We start from the raw sequence: 21,387 nt of genomic DNA on the forward strand, positions 1-21,387 counted from the left end.
GAGGGGGGTGTAAAAGAACAAGGGGAAATTCTTTATCTTTGCCAGCATCTCCTCCTTAAAGACACTTCTCTTTGGTCTTTTCATTTGCCTCTTTGCAAATTCATTCCCTTTCTTCCTTTAAAATTTCATGAGAGAAAATAGGTAATTTAATCTTCATTAAACTTACAGGGGGCCTACTCTCTGCCCTGCCCAGCTGAATTAACTGCTAGGCTTCGGGGGATTAGACAGTTGGGCTGAAATTCCGTAACCCTGACAAGCATTATATCACTGCATCTCTATTTTTTAATGGGCATGAGATGATCCCTTCCAGTTCAATGTCAAATAAGTCCTTAAGAGGCTTACTATATAGAACACAGGAGGGAACTTTTGATGGACTGACCTGTGAAGGTGAAGCAGGAGAGTGGGGCAGATCGAGGAAAGCAGAGGGGCCCTGGTTTGGGATTGTAATGACGTTGAAAAGGCAGTAAATAAATAAGATTGGCTTGGTTCTCTTTGAAATCTGATTGATGTGTCTTTTGGGATGCCCCCCAGTATGAAAGACCTACTGAGTCTGTGGCTTTCATCCCTGACCGAAAATCAATGAGCCAGGATGTATGAGAGGCTCCTGCTCTCTACCCACCAATCCCCTGCAAGATACCCAGGTAACTGTCTCACCAGAAAAGGGATAGGAGGTAGAAAAGGAGTAAAGTAACTCACTTTCTTTTTCAGCCTTCTTCCAGTAAAACCTAATTTTAAAGTACACTGTGCCAAAAAAAGTGTAATATATAGTGTTAAACCGAGTGGTTCCAACATCACAAAATATTTAATATATTATCTTCCTGAAATGAAACTGAACCCACAACAGAAATGTGGCTTTCTGGTCTCCATCAATCCATCCAGCTTCTGCGTGTTGAATTAGGACTGGCTGGTGTAATTGCATAACACATGAGTATGGCCTCTCGGGTTAGGTTTTCCATCTTACACAAAGTGGAGACAAGGAAATAGGAAATGCTTCTGGAATTGGGTGTAATTGTGACTGGCGGCGCCTAGAATTGTGTTCAGCCTGACACTCGAGGTAGTCTGCTGGAGTATAGTTTAGCCTGAAGGACGACAAAAACTACATGCTGGGTTTAAATGAACTCCTTTGACGTAAGCGGAGATTCTTGTGCGACTCTGAGAGACTCTCTCTGGTACACGCTGCTCGTTTGAGGATGACAGGAGGTTAATCAAGCTTTAAAGCATGAGATTACAACAGACATGACAAGCAGGAGTGAATAGATTTGGCACACTGTCTGATACAACTGCTCCTTCCTCACCAGTAGATTCAGAACTGAAATGCTGTCAGTCCCCGAGTCAGAGAGAAAGCAAATAAGTACACAACAGAAGTGCATAAACATTAATGCAGCCGTACTGACCCAAAAATTATGCCATCATTCTTTAAATACTGACTAAAGTGTTGACAGTTCCCACCATGCACAAAGAAGTAACAACCCAAAGACAGCTTTCAGTGACTGAGATGCCTTTTGTCACCAAATCGTCTGTCACTGGGGAACTTAATTCTTTCTCTTCACAGAAAAAAAAAACTGAAACTGTGCGTAAAGATTTCTGTTTGTCCCCTTCTATTTTTTCTAAATGTTATCTGGAAGTGAGTTCAGTTGCTATAGAGCATAGGGGGAATTTGTCTCATCTCGTGAAAGGGGACAAACAGAAATCTTTACGCACAAATTCCCCCTATGCTCTATAGCAAGTGAACTCATTTCCAGATTCTATTTAGAAAAAAATCCATGGAGCCGGCATGTCAAAAGGATTTTCCTCTCTCATCACCTCAGAGTAGAGAATCCATGCAGCTGTTTATCAAACCACAGTTCAGGTTCCATATCAATAAACAGGGAGCCGTCAGTGCATAATGCATTTTAGTAGCATAATGGTGTGCACTTGGAAAGAAAGTGCACTGAGAAGCGTCCAATGCACAATGCCTTGCAGAGGAGAGAGCCATCATAAGGACCGCAGTTATCTTGGTTGTCTCTCAAGAAAAGGAAAATAGGTCACAGACATACACAATATTCAATGATATATCAAGGATTTTCATAAACAAAGTCACTATTTAGTTTTGCAGTGATCCCATGACACAGAATACAGTGCACGGGATGGTTAACCATTTTTACCGGTACTTATCAGGGTCAAGGTTGCACCCACCCAGTCACCATACAAGTGGGGTATATCCCACAAGCATGTTCCTGGTCTTGGTCAGAGTCCTGCAAGGGTCTGACCTTCAAAACCCGCTCCTAAACCGGAACCATGACATGCAATACCACACCTGCCCACCACCCGCACATATGACCAATTAGTTGTGCAAATCGACACACCCAAACAAGACCTGAAGCCACAAATCCTATAATAACCATGAGCTGTTTGAATAATTTGGTTAAGCAGCATGTTTAAAGTGATCATTTTGGGACTTTTCACATGAAAAACTAAGATAATATTGTTTAAAAATAGCACCCGCAAATCACCTACCGAGTACCCACAGGTACCTGACCTGATTCAGGACTCTGGTCTGGGTCTTCTACCACATGGGCATGCCAAGGCCTAGTCTACATGGACACAGGTATTTTTGAAAAAGGGGTTCTCAACTCAATCATTCCCAAAAGAATTCACATCCACATTAGCACTGCTTTAAAAAAACACCAATGTCCTAGTAAAAAGCAGAATAAAGCGCTGTCAAGAGTATGCCAAACCAGTAGGTGGCAATACAATCTTAAAGCCACGCTAGAAAGACAATGTGGGCCAATCGGAAGCCTGAAAGAAGCTACTATCAGAAGGCTACCTGGAGCAGTGACCTCTGTAGCGCATTCTGACGCCTTTGTTCCCTAATATAGTCGTAGAGTAACTGTACATTTATGTGTAACATGTAAAAGGTCCTGTTAGCGAGGTTACAGCCCGCACCACTTTGGTCACGTCCGCCATTTTAAGAAATGTCACCTCATCTGTGACATCACACAAAAGAGATAATGGCGCACACTCTGATATCTCAAGCCAAAAGCTGAAAACAGAGTTTCTTCCTTCTGGGTGGAGTTTTACAAAAGATCTGTTTTCAGTGACCTAAAACACATTTTGTGTCTGGATGAAAACATGACAAAGACATATACCCATGTACATGTGGACAAGGCCAAAGAATACATCAGCAGATGAGGAAGGTGATCAGGACGTATCCTGATCAGATGCTCAGACCACCTCAACTGACAAAAGACAAAAGAACTGCACTTCTGCTGAGGGCTCTTTCCATCATGAGAAATCCAGACACCCAGCAAAGGAAACCTGCCATTCCTATTCATAATCTAATTTTTCAGGTCACTACTCAGAGTTCATAGCCATTGGTGAGGACTGAAACTGGATCGGGCGCTTTACCTTCATGTTTAGCTCTGTCCTTACCAAGACAGTAAAGTACAACACTGCTGAAGCTAAAACAAACTGCCCCTCCGTCTCATGCCCAGTCTTACCCTCTGTCATGAACAAGACCATGATACACCTGAACTCCTTCACTTGGGGAAAGCCACTTGCTCTTGACCCAAAGGGGTCACTTTGTCATTTTCCCACCCACTTCATGTTTTGGTGCATACAGCCAAGGTTACACTGGAGGTTACGGCCCAGTGAAGCCAACAGGACATCATCTCCAAACAGAAAGGATGCAGTAAGTTCATCCGAAGTGACATTCTCCATTTCTCTGCTGCCCCTTAAGATCCATTCAGAAAACAACAAACACGATAAAGTTTGTGTAGTTTTTGGATTACCTCAGTGACCTAGAACATGAACAAGGTTTCAGCCAAGTATCAGAACCCTGCCTGCTCAGCCATGCCGTTCCTACCCATCGATCCACACAATCATTCCTCCCCCTGCAGAACTATGGTGTGGTGCCCTCTTCAGGACCCACAGAGACTCATAGACGCCCTGGTACTTCACCTTGCTCCTGGCTTCACAGTCAGAGCTTTTGTCATCGCCAATGTTCATTGAAAAAATCAAACACAGCAGTGCTAATGAGCGTCCCCGTACCTACCCAGTGATTGTCACATTTTTTAGTATAAAAACTGTCCAGGAGTTTGGTTCCCGAGATGGCATTGCGCATAGAGATGAGCCAAACTACATTTAATTATTACTTTGACACCTTGCGAACAAGCAACAGCTTTTTCCACGTCTTCAGAGACGTGGAGGTAATGTTCCACGTCTTTAGAGACAGTTTTCATAGCCAGGTGTCAGCTTGCCAAGGACCTTTCCTTGGCTTACCTAAAAATCACATTAAAAGCTTCCTGTTAATTAAATGTTAACACATTTTTCAGAGGAGAAGTTTCTTTCTCTGAAGTTACTTTTCAATAAATAAATAAATAATTCATTGTCTTAGCATCACACCACACACACTGACAACATGCACTCTCCATAAATACACCAGCACAATGTCTTGTTCTTGGACATGCAATCAAAACAGGTTAAACATATCATAGGAACAGAGACGTGTTTGCGACACATAACATCAATCTGTCAGAGGTTGAGGATTAATTTGTAAGCAGAGTTGCCTCAAAGTAGGCCTGCCCAGGAAGGAAAGGATCCTTCAGAAAGAGGCATATCTTGGGTGCTGTGGCACATCATTTTGACATTTACCAAACAAACAGGGAAGAAGAAAGGTATTGCACACAACAATTATGACTGGCCAAAGCATGGAGGTCTACAGACCTCCCCAGCAGAACACTTCCTTGACACTGCTTCAAGACAGGAAGTGCTATCATGCTGCAAAAGCATAAGCTAACATACAGAGCGAGACAACTGGATGATAACTGGAGCTGCTCTTCAAGACACAAATGATGCTGAGTGAATCCAAAAGTATGTTCTTCAAGTAGCGTGACTGCCATTAGGATTGTATTAGTGTTACAAGATTAAACATTTAGGATCAGGAGGTTGATGTAAGGGCAATGTCAATGCTTGCGTACTTTACTGTATTGGATTTTAAAGGTATTCAGTGTAAGATTTACATCATGTCAATCAGCAGTACAAGCATAAAAGGCCATTATAGTCTCCCCAGGCCGAGTTTCCTCCTCTACTGCTGTATGTTTTACTGTGATCCTATGTGCAAAGTAAATCTATAACCGGTAATGAAATATGCTGCATTATTATTATTAGTTATATTTCGTTTTTTTTAGTTAATACTGACTTCTACAATTGACATCAATTTACTGTGACCTCCTATGGTCTTGTCATGTACTCAGCTTTCCACAATGCCGTGTGAAAAAGTTTCACTTGCTCGTATTCTAATAAACACATGGCACAATTCATCTGTGAATTTCTGCTTTTTTGGCCATTAACCAAAAGCACAGTTGCTTTCTTATGTTTCCAGAGAAACGGGGGTAATATTACCTTATGCTACACCTCCGTAGTGGCAAGGACTTAAAATGGCTTGTTGTTTTCCTTTTGTATTGTTTGCTCTAAAAATATGTGCACAGAGAAGTGTTATCTGAGAAACATAAGGAAGAGAGCACTATCAGCTACAAGCTGTACATATGGTGATTATAACCAACTTTAGAGCACTGCTAATGGACATCAGTAATTAGCCAATTCTTTTGATGTGCAATTGCAAAATGTGAGTTCAAGTGAAGCGAACAGCGATCTTCAGTTACGAGTGTTTCGATTTCATCTATGTTGCGTTTCGAAACATGAAACATGTTTTTAATGACATTATTTTAGATTCACTATGAATCAATGCTGCAAGTTAAATTATAAATTTCTTAAAGTCGTTTTGATTTATTTTAAAACTTGTGCTGCTTTTCTCAGCGAGGAGATGTGAAAGTTAACAAGCAGTATGTCTTGTCTTGGTTTTGATTTAAATTTGTGATCCATCTAAAGTTTCCATGGTTGCTTTTGTACATAGAGTAAATCTTACATATTCTACTGAGTCAAATTCAGTAACTCAGCACAGCACTCTGCATGTTGTAGACCAGCTCAGCTTGAGTGTTCTGACAGGAAAGACGTGTGGGTTATGCAGCCAGGAGAAGTGCAGCAGGAGACAGGGTGGTGCTTGGTCTGGGTTAAAAAGGTAGTTAAAGGCACACACCTAGAGTTCTGTTACCATAGTTAGCACCCGGCCACCGAGAGGATGGACTGGAAGGGCTTTGATCACCTGTAATAATGTTGGTGAAAGAAAAATAAATGAAAAGAGAAGGATGGGAGGATGGAGAAAGAAGGAAAAGAGAAAAAAGACATCAGAGGTGACACATATCAGATATTTGGAAGGAATGAACCGCTCCTAGAGGTTTGAGGTTTGCAAAGACACCTGGACACACAGCTGGAGACACACACCAGCTCACATTAAACCCCAACACCGAAATATGGAATGAAAAAGGTGAGAGTGAAGAATGGAGCTGGTTATGTCGAATTGATGAGCAGTGTTAAAGCTGATGAAACAAGAGAGAAGTATGTGTGCATGTGTGTTTGTTATTCACTTCTGTATGTTTTTTTTTTTTTTTTTTTGTCAAAACTCTGCATATACAATCTAATTTTAATGACATTTAATCATAGTTAAATGGTCTTTCATGCATTATACATTTTGAAAGTAATTGTCTTTGATTAACTAAGAGCATTAAAATATAATCTTAGATAATGACTTGTACTGTATAACCCAAAACCATAGCAGAAGGAGTTTTCTAAGCTTAACAATTTTGCCTCTGAAATTAATTAATTCTACTGCTTTGTAAAAACACTGCAAATTTGTCACTTGAGATGATTGGTGGAGTCACAGGATCACACATACGATGTCACAGTGCCTACTGGCATATGAAAATTGTGTTGATATTGAAGCACTGCAAAACAGATTTTTCTTCAAACTTTTCAAGTAATTAAGAGCACAAACAAATGGTTGAGTGGAAGAGGAATTTGCCTAAGGAATACGTCTTGGCCATGTCACCAAGCAGATACCCTCTCACTGTGAAATGCTAACTGAACAGCCACTTACTTATCTGTTACCACTCATCTTCTCTCTATTAGTTTAAATGTGACTAATAATAACAGCTGATGAACCTGGAATGACTTGAAATACTTTAATAACTTAATAGCACATAATAAAAGCAAGTCACTTTGCATTTAATTGAGTAAAAACAGTCTATTTGCTGAAATTTAACCCCAAATTTTACACTAAAAAACCCAAGATGCTTATTTTTGCTGCTTGCTTTGCAGTGCGTATCCTTGTCTATTGCAGAACCGTCCAACCCAACCACTGGTTTGATCCTCCCCACCCTCCCTCTTTTTTCCCCTCCCATGATTGCCAGCATGGAGATGGCAGCACCTGTGGCTCTTCTGCACAACTCTGACTTGCATATGAATTGACCCTGGCATCCCTACTAGGTGGTGCTCCCCTGGGTACGGGCCATTCATCATGGCAAAATGGAATGTGTTAACACCAGGATTACACTAAATCAGCCTCGGTCCAGCTGCAGCCAGCATGGCTACATTATAATAAGTGCTTTATGAATGGCAAAGGGACAATAAATTGCTAATGACCTGCACTGGGCCACACATGTGCTTGTTTCTATGACGTCTTTCGAGTGGTGCGTATGTTCCTTATACGTGTTCATGTTTCATGCGTGTGCTGTATGACACATGGATCCTTGAGACCGGTCAAAAGGACACGAGCACATTTATACACACTTGTTACATACAAACTGGAGAGCAAAGCCTCTTTCATATGACAGACAGGAGATAATTGTGTTGCATGTAAACTCTTAACTACAGGAAGCAGATGGGTTTTTTTCTGCAAGTGAGTAGAGCTGCAACAATAAGTCAAGGATTGTCAACTATTATACTAATCATCATCAAATTTCATCAATAATATTAATAATATGAGCAATTCTTTAAGAACACAAAAGATAGACTTCTCTGATTCCAGCTTCTTAAATGTGAATATTTTCTGGTATCTTTTCTCCTCTATGAATTCTAAATGAACATCCTTGGGTTGTGTGCAAGACAAGACGATTGAGGACGTCATCTTGGGCTCACAAAATAATCCATAGATTAAATGACAGTGACAATAATAGTTGCAGCCCTACAGTACAGGTGACGCTGTCAGAAATAAGAAAAATTTGTGTTTTTTGCTGCCTTACCGTTGCGTGGTGTCCGTTTTCGCCGATCACGGAAGGCTGCTCCAGACTGTAGAGCTTCCATTAAGCTATCCATCACGCCGGTTTCATCTCCCTCTGTAAGAGAACAGATAAGAGGCAAAGATGTTTACAGCATGCAACATCCATTATCACAACAGAAGTACATAATAACACATGCATAAAGGTTTGTACATGTATGCATTAACACATACACACACTTACACGACGACTGCTTCAAGGACTAATTCTAGGATGCCCTTTAACGAAAGGTGCATGTACAATTACCTACATCACAGCACGAGAGAACTGAGTGACATATAAACGAGTCTTCTATAGATAGCATGAGTGAGACAGAGGCCTGTCACTCACTCAGCCCTTTACTGTTTTTTTTTTTTGGTAAACAGCTGAGGAGGAGGAAAAATACACTTAGAGCTTAGCAACTAATACAGGCAGAGGAGCCTCAGGATGAAAGCATTCACTGATGGTCATTGACAGATATTCTTTCTGTGGCTAACGCAGGGGAGCTAAGTGCTCTTTACAAAGATTTAGTGTGGAGCCGCTCAATACCCGGGCGCTCTATCATTGTTCAGTCAATGACACCGGGACCGGCCTTCGAAAAACATTCCCCCAGCCCACCGTTCCAGCTGTCGTGCAGATCCATGAAACTACAGAACTGGAGGCAGTCGGCATGGCTGAGGAGACAGGTAGGAGACACTTTTAGTGCTACGAGGCCAACAGCATGACAAGCTGTGCCCACACTGTGCACATGCAGCATAGCGCTCAATGGAAACAGGGTTCAAAAATAAGCTTAGGTTCTATATCTGGGTCATCTATCTTTAAGCCCCGATACTAATGAGTCAGAGGGGCACCCTTTTTATCATTCTGGTCCAGAACAGACATTATTTTAAACTAGGATCATTAGGGTGACTTATTGTGGAGCTGGAGACTTGGCCATCAATTCTTTTGCATACATGAGTGAACTAGCTCTTCCCCAGTGTTTACCATCAGGGTTCGGGCGTCTTGTTTCTCCACTGCGCTTACAGCTATGGCTGAAGGCGAACATTCGAGAATAAGTGGAGACAACTGCTACTTTCAGCACACAGCACTTTTCCAGACACAAGGGTGATCAATCTTTTGTTACCCGCGTGTGCTCAAAGAGACACGACACTCAGGCAAATTGAATTTATGAACAAAACACGGTGACACTGAATGCTACACGATTAATTTAAAGGAAATGGCACACATTTCGCCATTCCCAGAGAGAAGTCAGGGCTACACGTTTTCCCCTTCTCCTCCCGCAACAAACCACCCAACCTGCAATCATTCATGCAAGTAAAAGAAGACAGTACACCTAAGAATAGAAACATGTCTTATGCAAATTATAAAAAAAGCAACTCTTCACTCGTACTCACACTAATTTTACTCTCTATCTCATTCCTTCTCTTTCTTCCTCAAGTCCTTCCCAAGGGCTACTTTGAAATCAAAGTATCTGTTCCGGCTGTGTGCTGTGCTTAAAAGCAATTCCGATTAAATCAAGCTTAATTAGACCAGCTTTATCAGAACAAAACCAAAGCCGAGCCAAGTAGTGCTTATCTCAAATTGCAGCACTACACCTCAGATAGCAAGCTCATTGGTTTAAAAGGGGGAGCATGGGTTTTGTCTGCCGCGGACCTAAAGAACAATATGGTGAGCAACTTGCCGCGACTATAACTGTATCAGCTCCCAAGATCTTTAGCTACTCCTTCTTGTTATGTAGGCTAGCAAGGACACATTGTGAGTTTGACAGAAGGCAGAAAGTGTTAAGTGGCAGGTAAACATTTATCTACAACCACCTTGGCACAAGAAACTTTTTGACAGCTCCTTCTTCACTGCCTTCTTCATGGAGACCCAGACATCACAGGGGGCACCTGACACTTTGATCAATTTGTCCTACTTCTAGCTTAACTGTAGCACAATTCATCATTTGTAATGGCGAGGACTTGGGAGCCCTGGTAGACTGGGGTTCAGCGGGACGACTGCAGACACAAAGAACCAAAATGACTAAAATGGGAAACATACTCCCCAGTCACCCCGCCGTGCTCAATTAACTGTGTCCTATTGGACCACAGCTTAAAGTCGAGTAGGCCTTACTCTTAGCAAGAAATTGTCACAAATGAGCCTTCAGACTATGAACTCATTAACATACATATGCATTTGTGTGCATATATTTAACAAAGACAAGGTAAGCCCTTAGTGGAAAAAGAAATAAAACTGAATATTATTTGACTACACTTATTCCGGTAATCCTCAGAGCAAACTTTCTTCATCACTTCTTGCAACATTGCCCACTTTAGCAGACATTTCTGCCTCATTCCTGCAATTCACTCTTGTCTTATTTTGAGCTGTTAAACCTAGGGCAAATATTCATCCGCTTCTCATTAGCAGCAGTGGTAGATTGCTTGCTGGGGAATTACAGAAAAGCTAACCTTTTATGCCCAAAGATCTTTCTCAAGAGGAAAGATCCCCTCTGCTCACAGGAAATTGCTTTCTAAATGGGTTAAGATGGGCTAAGACCCAAGACATTGACAAACCCTTCCAGTGATGAAACACCTTGGTGGGCACCTCAACAGACAGCCCCGGGGTCCTTTAATGATCTTATTAAAGCTTGGGGAAGTGTGGAACATGGTTGCGGCTTTTGCACTTTTAGGTACTTTCTTAAACAGTTAAACCTTTAAGAGTAGAAATAAAGCCCTGTGAAACTCTACCTCCCAGAGAGAGATGGTGTACCTGTTCCATATCTTTCCCTTTGATCCCTCCCTACCTCCAGTCCCCCGTTCCCCCCCTCCATTACCTGAATATCAGGTGGTACCTAGACCCAGAGGCTGTGCCAAATGTAACAGTGAGCCCTGGGGATTGGCTCACTCTGCAATATATTTACAAGTGGCGCTATCACATTTTCTAATTAGGAGGGATAACAAGAGCAATGTGCTCTCAGCAGGATTGGCATAAAAACTTAACACACCGGATTCGTTTTTCCCTAAGAAAAAAAAAAGTACCTACAGTAAAAGTGGAAGAAAGCGGCGGCAACATACTATTCACCAATCCCAGGAGCTGAACACAGAGTCGAGTGTCAACAGTTGCGAGGGAGGAAAGGGAAGGGCTCGGAGAAGACTAAGCACAGATATTGTAAGTGTCACTGTTGGTTGAAGGAAGACGTAAAGGGAAGAATGAGGGAGGAGGCAGAATACAGGGAGAAAGACAGAGCATAGGAGGCAGCTGGGGAGAAAAGTGAAGAGGGTTTCTGTGGGTGCGCTAGTGCGTGTGGTGGAGTGGGTTATTGAGAGGGAATAGTGGAGCGAGGCAAGACACAAGGTCGTAAAACACCTTCCTGGCTACTTGACGGCCTGAGCCCTGTGACATTTAATTATTTCTAAAACATACACTGCAGTATGCAAGCGTAGGCACACGGACCCTCACCTACACTTAAAAAACCTGCCTAGTGATATAAATGCATGTTGTTTATTTGTACGGCCTTGTTTTTAAGTGTCTCTTTGACCCTCAGAGCAGAGTTAGAGGGATAGTGGTTGAAATCTTCCATTATGAAATGGAAGAACCCTTCAAAACCCTAATATGTTTTCAGTATTGTCACTCATGGTGCTTATCCATGGCAATAACCACAATGACATTTGGTATTTATCTGATGTAGACAGAAAAGGATGGACGCTTGGGATTATTTCACAACTTCAGTTTCACTCTTATCAATCAATAAAGGCTCCTCAAATAAAATACAGCAGTACTTAATTACCAGGCTACTAGCGCTGTTCTGTAGGGTAATGTTAGCAACCCGTGCTCCGACATACCCCGCCAGTCTGTACAGTAGATGCATATATATGGCTAGATATCAGACCTTAAGACGGTACCTATTGACTCCAACAGAGTTGCTTGCCTGGCACATATGCCAAAAAACGTTCTTGCTTCCGAGTGTACTTCTGTGGTACGCAGCCCACTGAATATGCGCAGTAGTGTTTCTCCATCTAGTCCCACTCGCAAGTTCCCACTCTGCTCATAGTCTTCACATTGTGGTGATGTCACAGATTTTTACATTGCTTTTCTTGGCTTAAGGAAAGTTTTACGAATTTAAAACCTCCTTGGATCAAAAATTCAGAATACATAGAGTTATAATAGACACAGTTTACAGTTCAAGGTGTCCTGTCGACCGTTTTACAGATGTTTCTTTTACAATAGTGGTTTATGGGGAAAATGATTTTTGGGCCACAGAGGATTTTTTTGCTGCAATACTGCGAGTGGCCACTGGGAAAAATTGGAAGGAAGGCTGAATAGCGTTTCAGGGTGCCTGGGGCTGTATTCACAAACGTTCTGAGAATACTCTCAAAGAGCTCCTAACTTTGCCAAAAAAAAACTTAATTGAGGAGTCCTAGCTTAGGTGTGATTTAAGAAAGTTCTCAGAGAAACTCTGAGCAACTTTTACCTTAGTGAGGAGGAACAGTTGACCCCGTTGCTAGGTATGACACATTCTTTGAACATGTGTGCATATCCTTATTGGAATCGACCACAAACATTATCCCTACAGAATCTAATCTGTAGCATGTTTCACTCTCATTCAACATTTGGAAATTATTTGTCCTACATCTTTGTCTGTCTGGTATAATCTCCTCTCCTTAAGAAACTCTTAAGCCTCTCAAAAGTCCTCCTCTGTTAAGAGATACAATGCTTTGTAAACAACTTTCATCTTTACCAGGACCTAGTCTTAATTTTAAGGGGAAATTCTTAGGAAACGTCATAATTTTAAGAACTTTCTTAGAATTTCATCACTGGGAGCAACTCTTGGTGCTAGGAAGCTTTGTGAATACGGCCCCTGGTCAGCAGAAGATACATTTGTGGGGCCTCTTTGGAGGGCCATGCAGCCCCAACACATTGCCCCACCCCTCTATGGCAACAACACCCCATTCCCAGATGTGAATGCAAAAATGAAGGAGTAGGGATAAGGGGTGTATTGGGTTTGAGCCCGAGACTACTGGCTGCACTTAACTAATCTAAATTTATGATGCAAATATCTCAGCTGACAAATGAGTGTCAAATGAGTTTGACAAACAAAGACTGCGAGGGATGAATAGAAAGTTAGAGGGAGGCAGACAGAGAGTGTACTCCAACTAATGTCAGCAGGATGACCTATACTCATGACTGCTCATGGCAAGATCAGTTAGAGGAGACACAGGAGTCTAGCCAAGTCTCTCACAAAAACCAATGCATCATCGGAGCCTCCGTGCAAACTGTTAAACCACAGTCAAGGACCAATTAGGAATCAAACAAATGCACTTAAATTATGCAAAACCTGACATCTCATTTGTTTATTTCTGCCAATTAAAACCAGTCATCTACAACAATCAAAATATGCATGTAACTGCAAAGTAAAAGAACAGCTGTCGCCTCCAAAACATAACAAAGCCTCTCACTCAATCATCCAAGCAGAAAACCTTGTATGTATCTGAATGAAATGCTGGGCTTTTTTTTATTATTATTATTTATAAAAAAAAAAAAAAAACACCAAAGGCATGACATTCTTATAATTATGCAGCAGTGTGAACAAAGCCTGTTCATAAATTCAATTTGCTATCTGTCATCTCCTGCATGTTGTGCTGGGGAGAAAAAAAAAAAAAACCACAGAGGATCGATTGAGAACTCAATTTCTGATGGCTCACATGCAGCCTTCATGATTCATGGGGGAAAAGCAAGACAAATAATTTGCAGAATTCTACAAAGCTTCTGTCTGGTGCGTGTGGGTTTCAGATATAAGGGCAAATTATGACATCCTATACGCCACGTGTGAGTCTGGTAGCAACAGCGGAATGTTAATTGAAAAGACAAATAACAGCGCAAGCATACAAAATAATGGTATTGGTCATATTTTGCTCAAACACAGCTACATATCCACTGAATTTATATAAGCCTAGTACTCCCCTTCCTAACCAAATTAAAGTGTTTGACATGAGGAACATCGGGCAAAGGAGAGATGTCTATTATCCACAACTATCCACTAGCCAATCCCTGAGTCTAATTTGCACTGTAATGAGATCTAATGAGTGCTTACAGGCCTTGTGCTTGATGCATTGAAACCTCGGTGAGAGAGGAACACAGTGAGAGTTTAACCTCACCCCGGTCACCCTCCACGACTCCGGTGGAGAAGATGAGAAAGAAAAGGAAGAATCAAGAAGAGAGGAACAAGTCATTCCTAGTTTTTTTTTTTTTTTTTTTTTGCTTGCTGCGGATTGTTTTTGAACACATTTGAGCCCATCTGTTCCCCCACAGAGAGTCACCTGTGCAATTAACCTGGACCATTAGCCGTGAAACAAAGGCCTCGGTGGAGGGAGGGGGGTGCTGCTTTATGGCCAGGTGGAGAGGCAACAACCACACTTTCTTTTTTATCTCGCCTCCATCTCTCTACTCACACTTGTATGCACCTGGTTCTGTGTTACTTTCACATCTGAATTCAGGCTCAGCCACCAAGACACACACAACCACCTGCATTACTCAATATCCCCCTCCTCCCCTCACCGCTCTGCTGTCTACTCTCTTACTGTCTGGCTTTGAGTGGAGTCACCCCCTCCTCTCGCCCTTCTTACCTGCAGTCCCAGCAGCTCCTGAGACCCAGGCAGACAGAGACCATTACAGCCACAGAGAGCACAGAGAACACAAGTGCCCGAAGGACAGCAGTCATGCACCTGTTAGATGTCTTTCATTTGTTTTTCACTCTCTCCGCCCCTTTTTTCCATCTCCCTGCAGTCCAACCACCCAACTCTGACAAAAGCTTTGACACAATGACCTGAGAAACTTTTCAGACAGGCCGTGGTTTTTAATTTGTAGGTGTGTGTGTGTGTGTGCATGTTTACTAGTCTATTTCGGTGAAAAGGAGAGGAGGAAAAAGGGGAGCAGAAGGGTAAGATGGCTAATAAAAAAGACAGATTCGCCTGCTGATTCATCTGGATTGTTTTACTGTAACAACTTGATGAGCAAACCCACTCATGTCCTCCCTAACTCAATTAGGGATGCTCCCACAACCCTTCATTCCAGGGGAAATGGCAGTGTAGCTTCTACTTTCCTTGTGCGATGAGCCCCTGTGTGGCGCCAGGGTCAGCGGGGGGGAAGAGAGGAAAGCAAAATGTGGAGAGAGGGGCAGAATATCTTGAAGATGGGAAAGGTGGGTGTGAGGTGAGAGGTGTATTGTGTTTGACATGCATGAAGTTAAAGACAAGTGTTGGAGCTAGGCTGGCCTGGTCACCACAGGCCTGATCCCACATCCTGAGAGAAAGAGAGATGTCCTGACTGCGAGAGACTGGGGGGGAAACGTGGAGAGAAGTTGGATGTCGACAAGGGAGAGATGAAAGTGGATTAGCCGCCGTGGCGATTTGCATTCTGTGGTGGAACGAAAGCCCCTGCGATGCCCCGAATAGCTGGATGCATGAATAAGTAAACAAACAAAAACAAAAATAAACCCTCCATCTGGATGGATGCTGCCAGGCCCCAAGTGAGGAACAGTAGGGAGGGGAGGTTGGGAGATGGGAAGGGGGGGAAAGAGAGAGATGCTCGCAACGTAGCAGTCACCACACTCTGCTTCCTCTGCTATAATTTACTTCTACTGCCTGCGGGCCCCCCCAGTTACCATATTGCTATCACCATCTATCCACTGCTTCTGGCTAGTTTGCCCAGTAACACCACCAACACACAAGGGAGAGCTCCAACCCGGCACTGACAGATGTTAAGTTGACACACTTTCTCTAAGCCACATGGGGTCAACATGTCAGGGTGCCAGCATGGCCACAAGAGCCTTTCCTCACAGCAGACTAGACCACTGTTGTGGCTTTTCCAGAAGCTAGTTTCTGCTAAATTTAGCTGCAATATGGTAGACCCTGAGCCATATGCATCTTCACTCTGACCTCACAGCGGGGGATAAACGCTGATGGTGTCTACTTTCACTGTAAACTGATCAAACATGTGGTCTTGCAGTTTACTAGATAACAAGCACTATTTTCACAAGGCTCACTATGCTCAACTTTCAGCAGTGAACGTCAAAGTCGCTTCAGTTTGGAGTTTTGTTTCAGTCGTGTTTCTCTTTTTTCTTACCAAATCTAATAGATTCCAGTGTCAGTGTTTTCTGATCTGCTCTTTGCCATGATATCAGAGCAGTTGTGAAAAAAGCCCCACATGTGCAATTTATTTTTTTGCTGTTTATAGCATCTTCAAATCCTTCTGTTGGCATACAACCCATTTTTTTTTTTTTGTAGAAAAATAAGATAACCCCAGTGATAATTGGTGTAGTATGTTGATGATTTTACTTTCATTCTAGTTTGCTCAGGTTGGATCCTTAGAGAAGGAATGGTGCTTCAGAGTGCACTGACATCTACCGCAGTGTCTTTCTGAATACTACCACTGGGAGGAATTTTCAAATCCAACATCGGGGGTTCACTGCACTCTGAACATGTTCTGCTACTAATTCACATTAAAATTCTTTTGCATGCTAGGCAGTAGAAGGCGTATCTTATGAAGCAGTAACATGAAGTGCAGCATAAAGCAAGATTTATACTTCTGCGTTGCATAGGCTCTGTATGGAAGCATACCCTAGGCCATAGCGTACGTTGTAGACTGATGTGCACCTCCCTAGAAGTTTAAGTACATGTCGCACTGCCGCAAACTTCCTGTTTATTTTTGTAAACTGACAACCACTTCCCTCAGCGGAATGTAATCTTTTATTTACTTTTACTTTACAGATAAAGAACAATGACTTGTGAAGACAATAAAGCCCCCACAAAATAGCGTTTAAGTCTGATTTTTCCTGCCTTAATGTGAGTACAGGAAAAGTACGCTCGCTGGTAGGCTATTTTTTGCAACATGAAATGTCATAGGCTTATGCTAATAATGTTAGCATAATGTTGTAAATGTGTGAAAAACATGTATAGTATAAGACAAATGTTTATGAGTTAAAATAGAGTTAAATTTTGTAACGTTACCTTTGTTAATTGTTGCTGTTGTTCCCTGCTTCATATGAGTGGAAGAAAAAGTCTGCTAGCCACTAGGCTAATTTAAGCAATGTAAAATGTCAAAGGCTTATGCTAATAATGTTAGCATGTTGTAAATGTGGGGAAAACATGTTCAGTATAAGACAACTGTTTTATAAGTAAGCCTTGTGAGTTACAATGAAGTTGAATTTTGTAACGTTACCTTTGTTAAATGTTGCTGTTGTTCCCTGCTTCATATGAGTGGGAGAAAAAGTCTGCTAGCCACTAGGCTAATTTAAACAATGTAAAATGTCAAAGGCATGTGCTAACAATGTTAGCATGTTGTATTTGTGGGGAAAACTCGTCTAGCAAAAGACAGTCTTTTGTCTTTAAAACTTGAAAGTCATAATGGAGCGATTTTTTTTTACTTTCGTTACGTTTAATGTTGTCATTATTAAGCCAAGTTTTATGTATGTTTTAAGTTTGTTAGTTGAATCGATCAAACTTTACTACACTTTACAGAAACACAACACAGTGCCATAGAAACCCCGCTGCCAACTAGCGTTTTGGAGGTGTAACTGTGGTGAGACACAGAAGCACCATGCACAAATATAAATACTCACAGTGGTGTTGGCCACTTGCATCGGTTACAGCGTAGGCTCTGCGCAGAGTTTACACACAACTATAAGTCAGCCTTTTGTCCAACATTAGTGAAGGACTGCCTCTGCTGATCTATGACTATTTCAGTGTCTTTTTTAAAGAATTGGATGCATTTTAAATATTGCAAGGAGGTATTTTCAAAGAGGATGCAGTCATCATGTGCTGGTTAGATGAAGAAGTGCAGTCAACAGACATTTCTACTGTAGTTTGGGTGGACCTCAAATCCTTTAACACCTTTTACTGTGCTGTAGTATGAACAAGAACAGCCCTGATCTGTTAGTGCCATGCTGACATGGCATCACACACATATGTGGCAGGGGCATCGTAACTCCACAGACATTCAGCATATGTGGCAATGACTCCAGTTATTAAAAATAAAAGGGATGTCATCGAGGCTTTGGCATGTGGAAGCTTATTAAGATACTATAAACATTTTGGGTTTCATCCATGCAGGTCAGTGTGGATTTTACATGAGTGGCACATTTGGATAACAGATGCAGAGTTTTGGAATCCACATCCAGATAACATCTGAACCAAACCACACATGGGCTGTTTGCATCAGTGAAAGGCGGTGCTGTCTAGGGAAGCTAAATGGATTTGACAATGGGATTTGATGGTCTTTGTAGTGAGGGTAATTAGATTTGATTGACTGTAAAGTGACTGGTGAGGTCCAGATCTGGGAGGGGAAATGATCAGACACTTGAACCACCCACAAATTAATGAGATTCAACTGTGCCTGGGCTGATTTCACCAAGGAGAAGGAGAATATTTACGAAAGCAATGGGATGAGAGAAAAGAACATGGCGGGATGGGTATAGAGTGTGTGTGTGTATGTGTGTGTGTGTGTGTGAGAGAGAGAGAGAGACATAGAAAGAGAGACACGCAGACTCAGAGGGAATAAGAGAGTGAAAGCAGGAAAGACTGAGATATCTGATGCATGTCTCACTTCCTTGATTGTGACTTTAACTAAATTAAGCTAAAGATAAAAGTGATTAAAAGCTTTAAGGTGCAATCCAATTAGTGTTCTTTGTCTTTCTCTCGATACAAGAGAGGGTGTCACTAAATTAAAAAATAAACAATACAATACATATTCAGCTTGACAATTTACTGCATGAGGCAGACAGACAAAAATGTGGGAGAGACTATTCCCTGGTGTTACTGTTAATTGCTAATGAACTATGGTATTTATCATAGAATATTAAAAGGCTTCCTGTGAAGCCAGGCTTGTTTTCCTCACGCTGACATTTATTTATGGAAATGCATTGGAAACGTTATAATTTGGGAGGATGAGTATTGGATGAGTATTTTATTGTATTACCTTCACTTACAAAATGTCACACTGCAGTCAATCAGATGTATTTAATCCCTGCATGTCATGTGTTTATGAATAATTCTCTTTTCCTACATGCTCCTGTTCATGCTGCTTGCTCTTATGGGCCTTAGTTGAGATGCAGTCAGCCATATTCAGTGTGCCATCGTCGCCTTGAGGCAGATTCTGATTTCGACTGCAGATATAGCACAATCTAATATGCTGTTATTTATTAGAATGGGTGTATGACAGCAGATAATCCTGGTGCCCTTGTTCCCGTCTTTCAAGGTAATGATGGAATTCACCAATCTATACTGCGGAGTTTCGGAGCATGCCTTGCACATCCTGCACCCCGGATCGACACAGCTCAAATGCAGGGACAAAGAAAAAAGCAATTTGCTCAGAGTTTGGCATTCTGCTGCAGTGACATCCATATGCAGATGCAGTGAAAGATCCTTCATTTTTATAACTCATCAGAAACTACAAAAATATAACCAGACATGGGAGCCTTTAGTGGCATGACAAAGAAATGACACTTTAGGGGATAAACAGGCAGCAAATTCAGACACTGTGCCATGTATCATCATTACATTCTGGAAAGGTCTGTCCTTGTTTGTTATATTCTGTAGCAAACATGAAGGTCAACTTTAGCTTCCTAATACTGGCTTCATTTCCACGCTAAGCTGAGGAATGGAGGAATCTCTCTAAGAAACATTTCTTTTATCAACTTAGGTTGCTGACCCTTCACGTCCCCACAAGGCTATCTCCCTCGGTGATATTGTTTGCCATGTCGGCTGTGCTGCGCAGACACTATGCAAACTCAGAGAGCTAACCTGTCCACCCCAACACCGCCTGTCAGCACCTGTCTATGATCACCTAGCTGGCATGGCTGCGACGCCGGTATGCACTGGCCTACCGGCAGCTGTCAGTGTCACACAAAGTCATCAATCCACATCTCCGCCACTGTCACTGCTGACAGGGCTCCGCCAGCCACAACCAGTCAGCCAACTGCATAGAAATATGTCAATTTAGTTTAGCACGCCACACTATTAGACACCTGAATTTAGAAATGTGCTTTGGTAAACAAAAGAAAAAAATACTTTTACAACTTTGTCTTTCAGGAAGATGCACAAACAGGAGAAAACGCAGGAAAAAGATAACACTCAGATGAAGACGTTAGCTACACACAACCAACTAGAATTACCACCCCACAAGCGTATGCCTCTGTGCACTAATCAAGTCCCTCTTACAGTTGACATCCATGTCCCCAAGCAGCACAGAAGATCTATGCAATAAACAGTTTCAAGAAAAGTGTCACCAATTCAGTATCTGAGCAAATGTCTCCCCTTCTGTTCCTGAGATATGACGTAATGGTCAGAAACATATTTTATGCAGAATATTATGATGTCACAGTGAAGTTGAACTTTGGCTTCTGGATACAGAGTGTCATGCCTTCTTTATTCTATCCTATTAGACATTTGTGTGAAGTTTTGTCATAATTAGTGCAAGATTTCTTGAGCTATGGTCAAAAACATGTTTTGTGAGATCACAGTGACCTTTGACTACCAAAATCTAAAAAGTTCATTATTGAGTCCTAATGAACGTTTGTGCCAAATTTGCAAAAAATCCCTCAAGGTACTCTTGAGACATTACGTTCACAAGACTGAGACAGACCAGACAAGGTCACAGTGACTTCCACCTTTGACCACCAAAATCTTATCAGTTCATTGTTGAGTTCAAGGGTACACTTGTGCCAAATTTGGAAAAAAAAATCCCTTATAGATGTTTTGAGATATCGTGTTCACAAGACAGACAAGGTCACAGTGACCTTGACCTTTGACCTATAAGCACCAAAATGTAATCGGTACATTGCAGATTTCAAGGGGATGTTTGTGCCAAATTTGAAAAAATTCCTTCAAGGCTGTCTTGACATATTGTGTCCATGAGAATGGGACAGACGAATGGATGGACAACCCACAAAATATAATGCCCCTGGCTTCAGTTTTCGCCAACACAGAGGCATAATGAAAATTATCTTTATACACTCTAAGAACAGCCAAATCTTAAAAGTACACTATGTAGGAATTGTGGGTTATGCTTTGTAAAGATATTGCAATGACAACCAACCCCAGATTCACTCTACTTGGCATTTTGCCTCGCTTCATTTGCGTTTTATCTGAGCTCTGTTCACAATATTCGTAGCTTCCTCTGAGTGCTGCTTACAGTCTAGAGCCTGGTCACTACCTTTTCATAAAGTCCCGACCTCACCTGCGTGCTGTGCCAAGGAAAATCCTGAACACATCAAAATAACAGG

The 21,387-nt window shown here is 41.9% G+C and overlaps 1 protein-coding gene across 7 annotated transcripts in view; it reads right to left on the reverse strand.

Annotated features, from left to right (window-relative positions):
* Window positions 1-21,387, reverse strand: part of diaph2 (diaphanous-related formin 2) — a 497,420-nt gene that overhangs the window by 52,870 nt on the left and 423,163 nt on the right. For 6 of the 7 annotated variants that reach the window (XM_050042679.1, XM_050042678.1, XM_050042674.1 and 3 more), the window contains 2 exons: window positions 8,118-8,210; window positions 6,077-6,142 (listed from right to left, as the gene is read on the reverse strand). In XM_050042679.1, coding sequence (XP_049898636.1) covers window positions 6,077-6,142; window positions 8,118-8,210 — 159 coding nt within the window. The remainder of the gene's footprint in view (window positions 1-6,076; window positions 6,143-8,117; window positions 8,211-21,387) is intronic. The other variant, XM_050042681.1, reaches the window with a different exon arrangement.

The sequence above is a fragment of the Epinephelus moara genome, chromosome 4 (genome assembly GCF_006386435.1).
Source record: "Epinephelus moara isolate mb chromosome 4, YSFRI_EMoa_1.0, whole genome shotgun sequence".
Classification (NCBI taxonomy): domain Eukaryota; kingdom Metazoa; phylum Chordata; class Actinopteri; order Perciformes; family Serranidae; genus Epinephelus; species Epinephelus moara.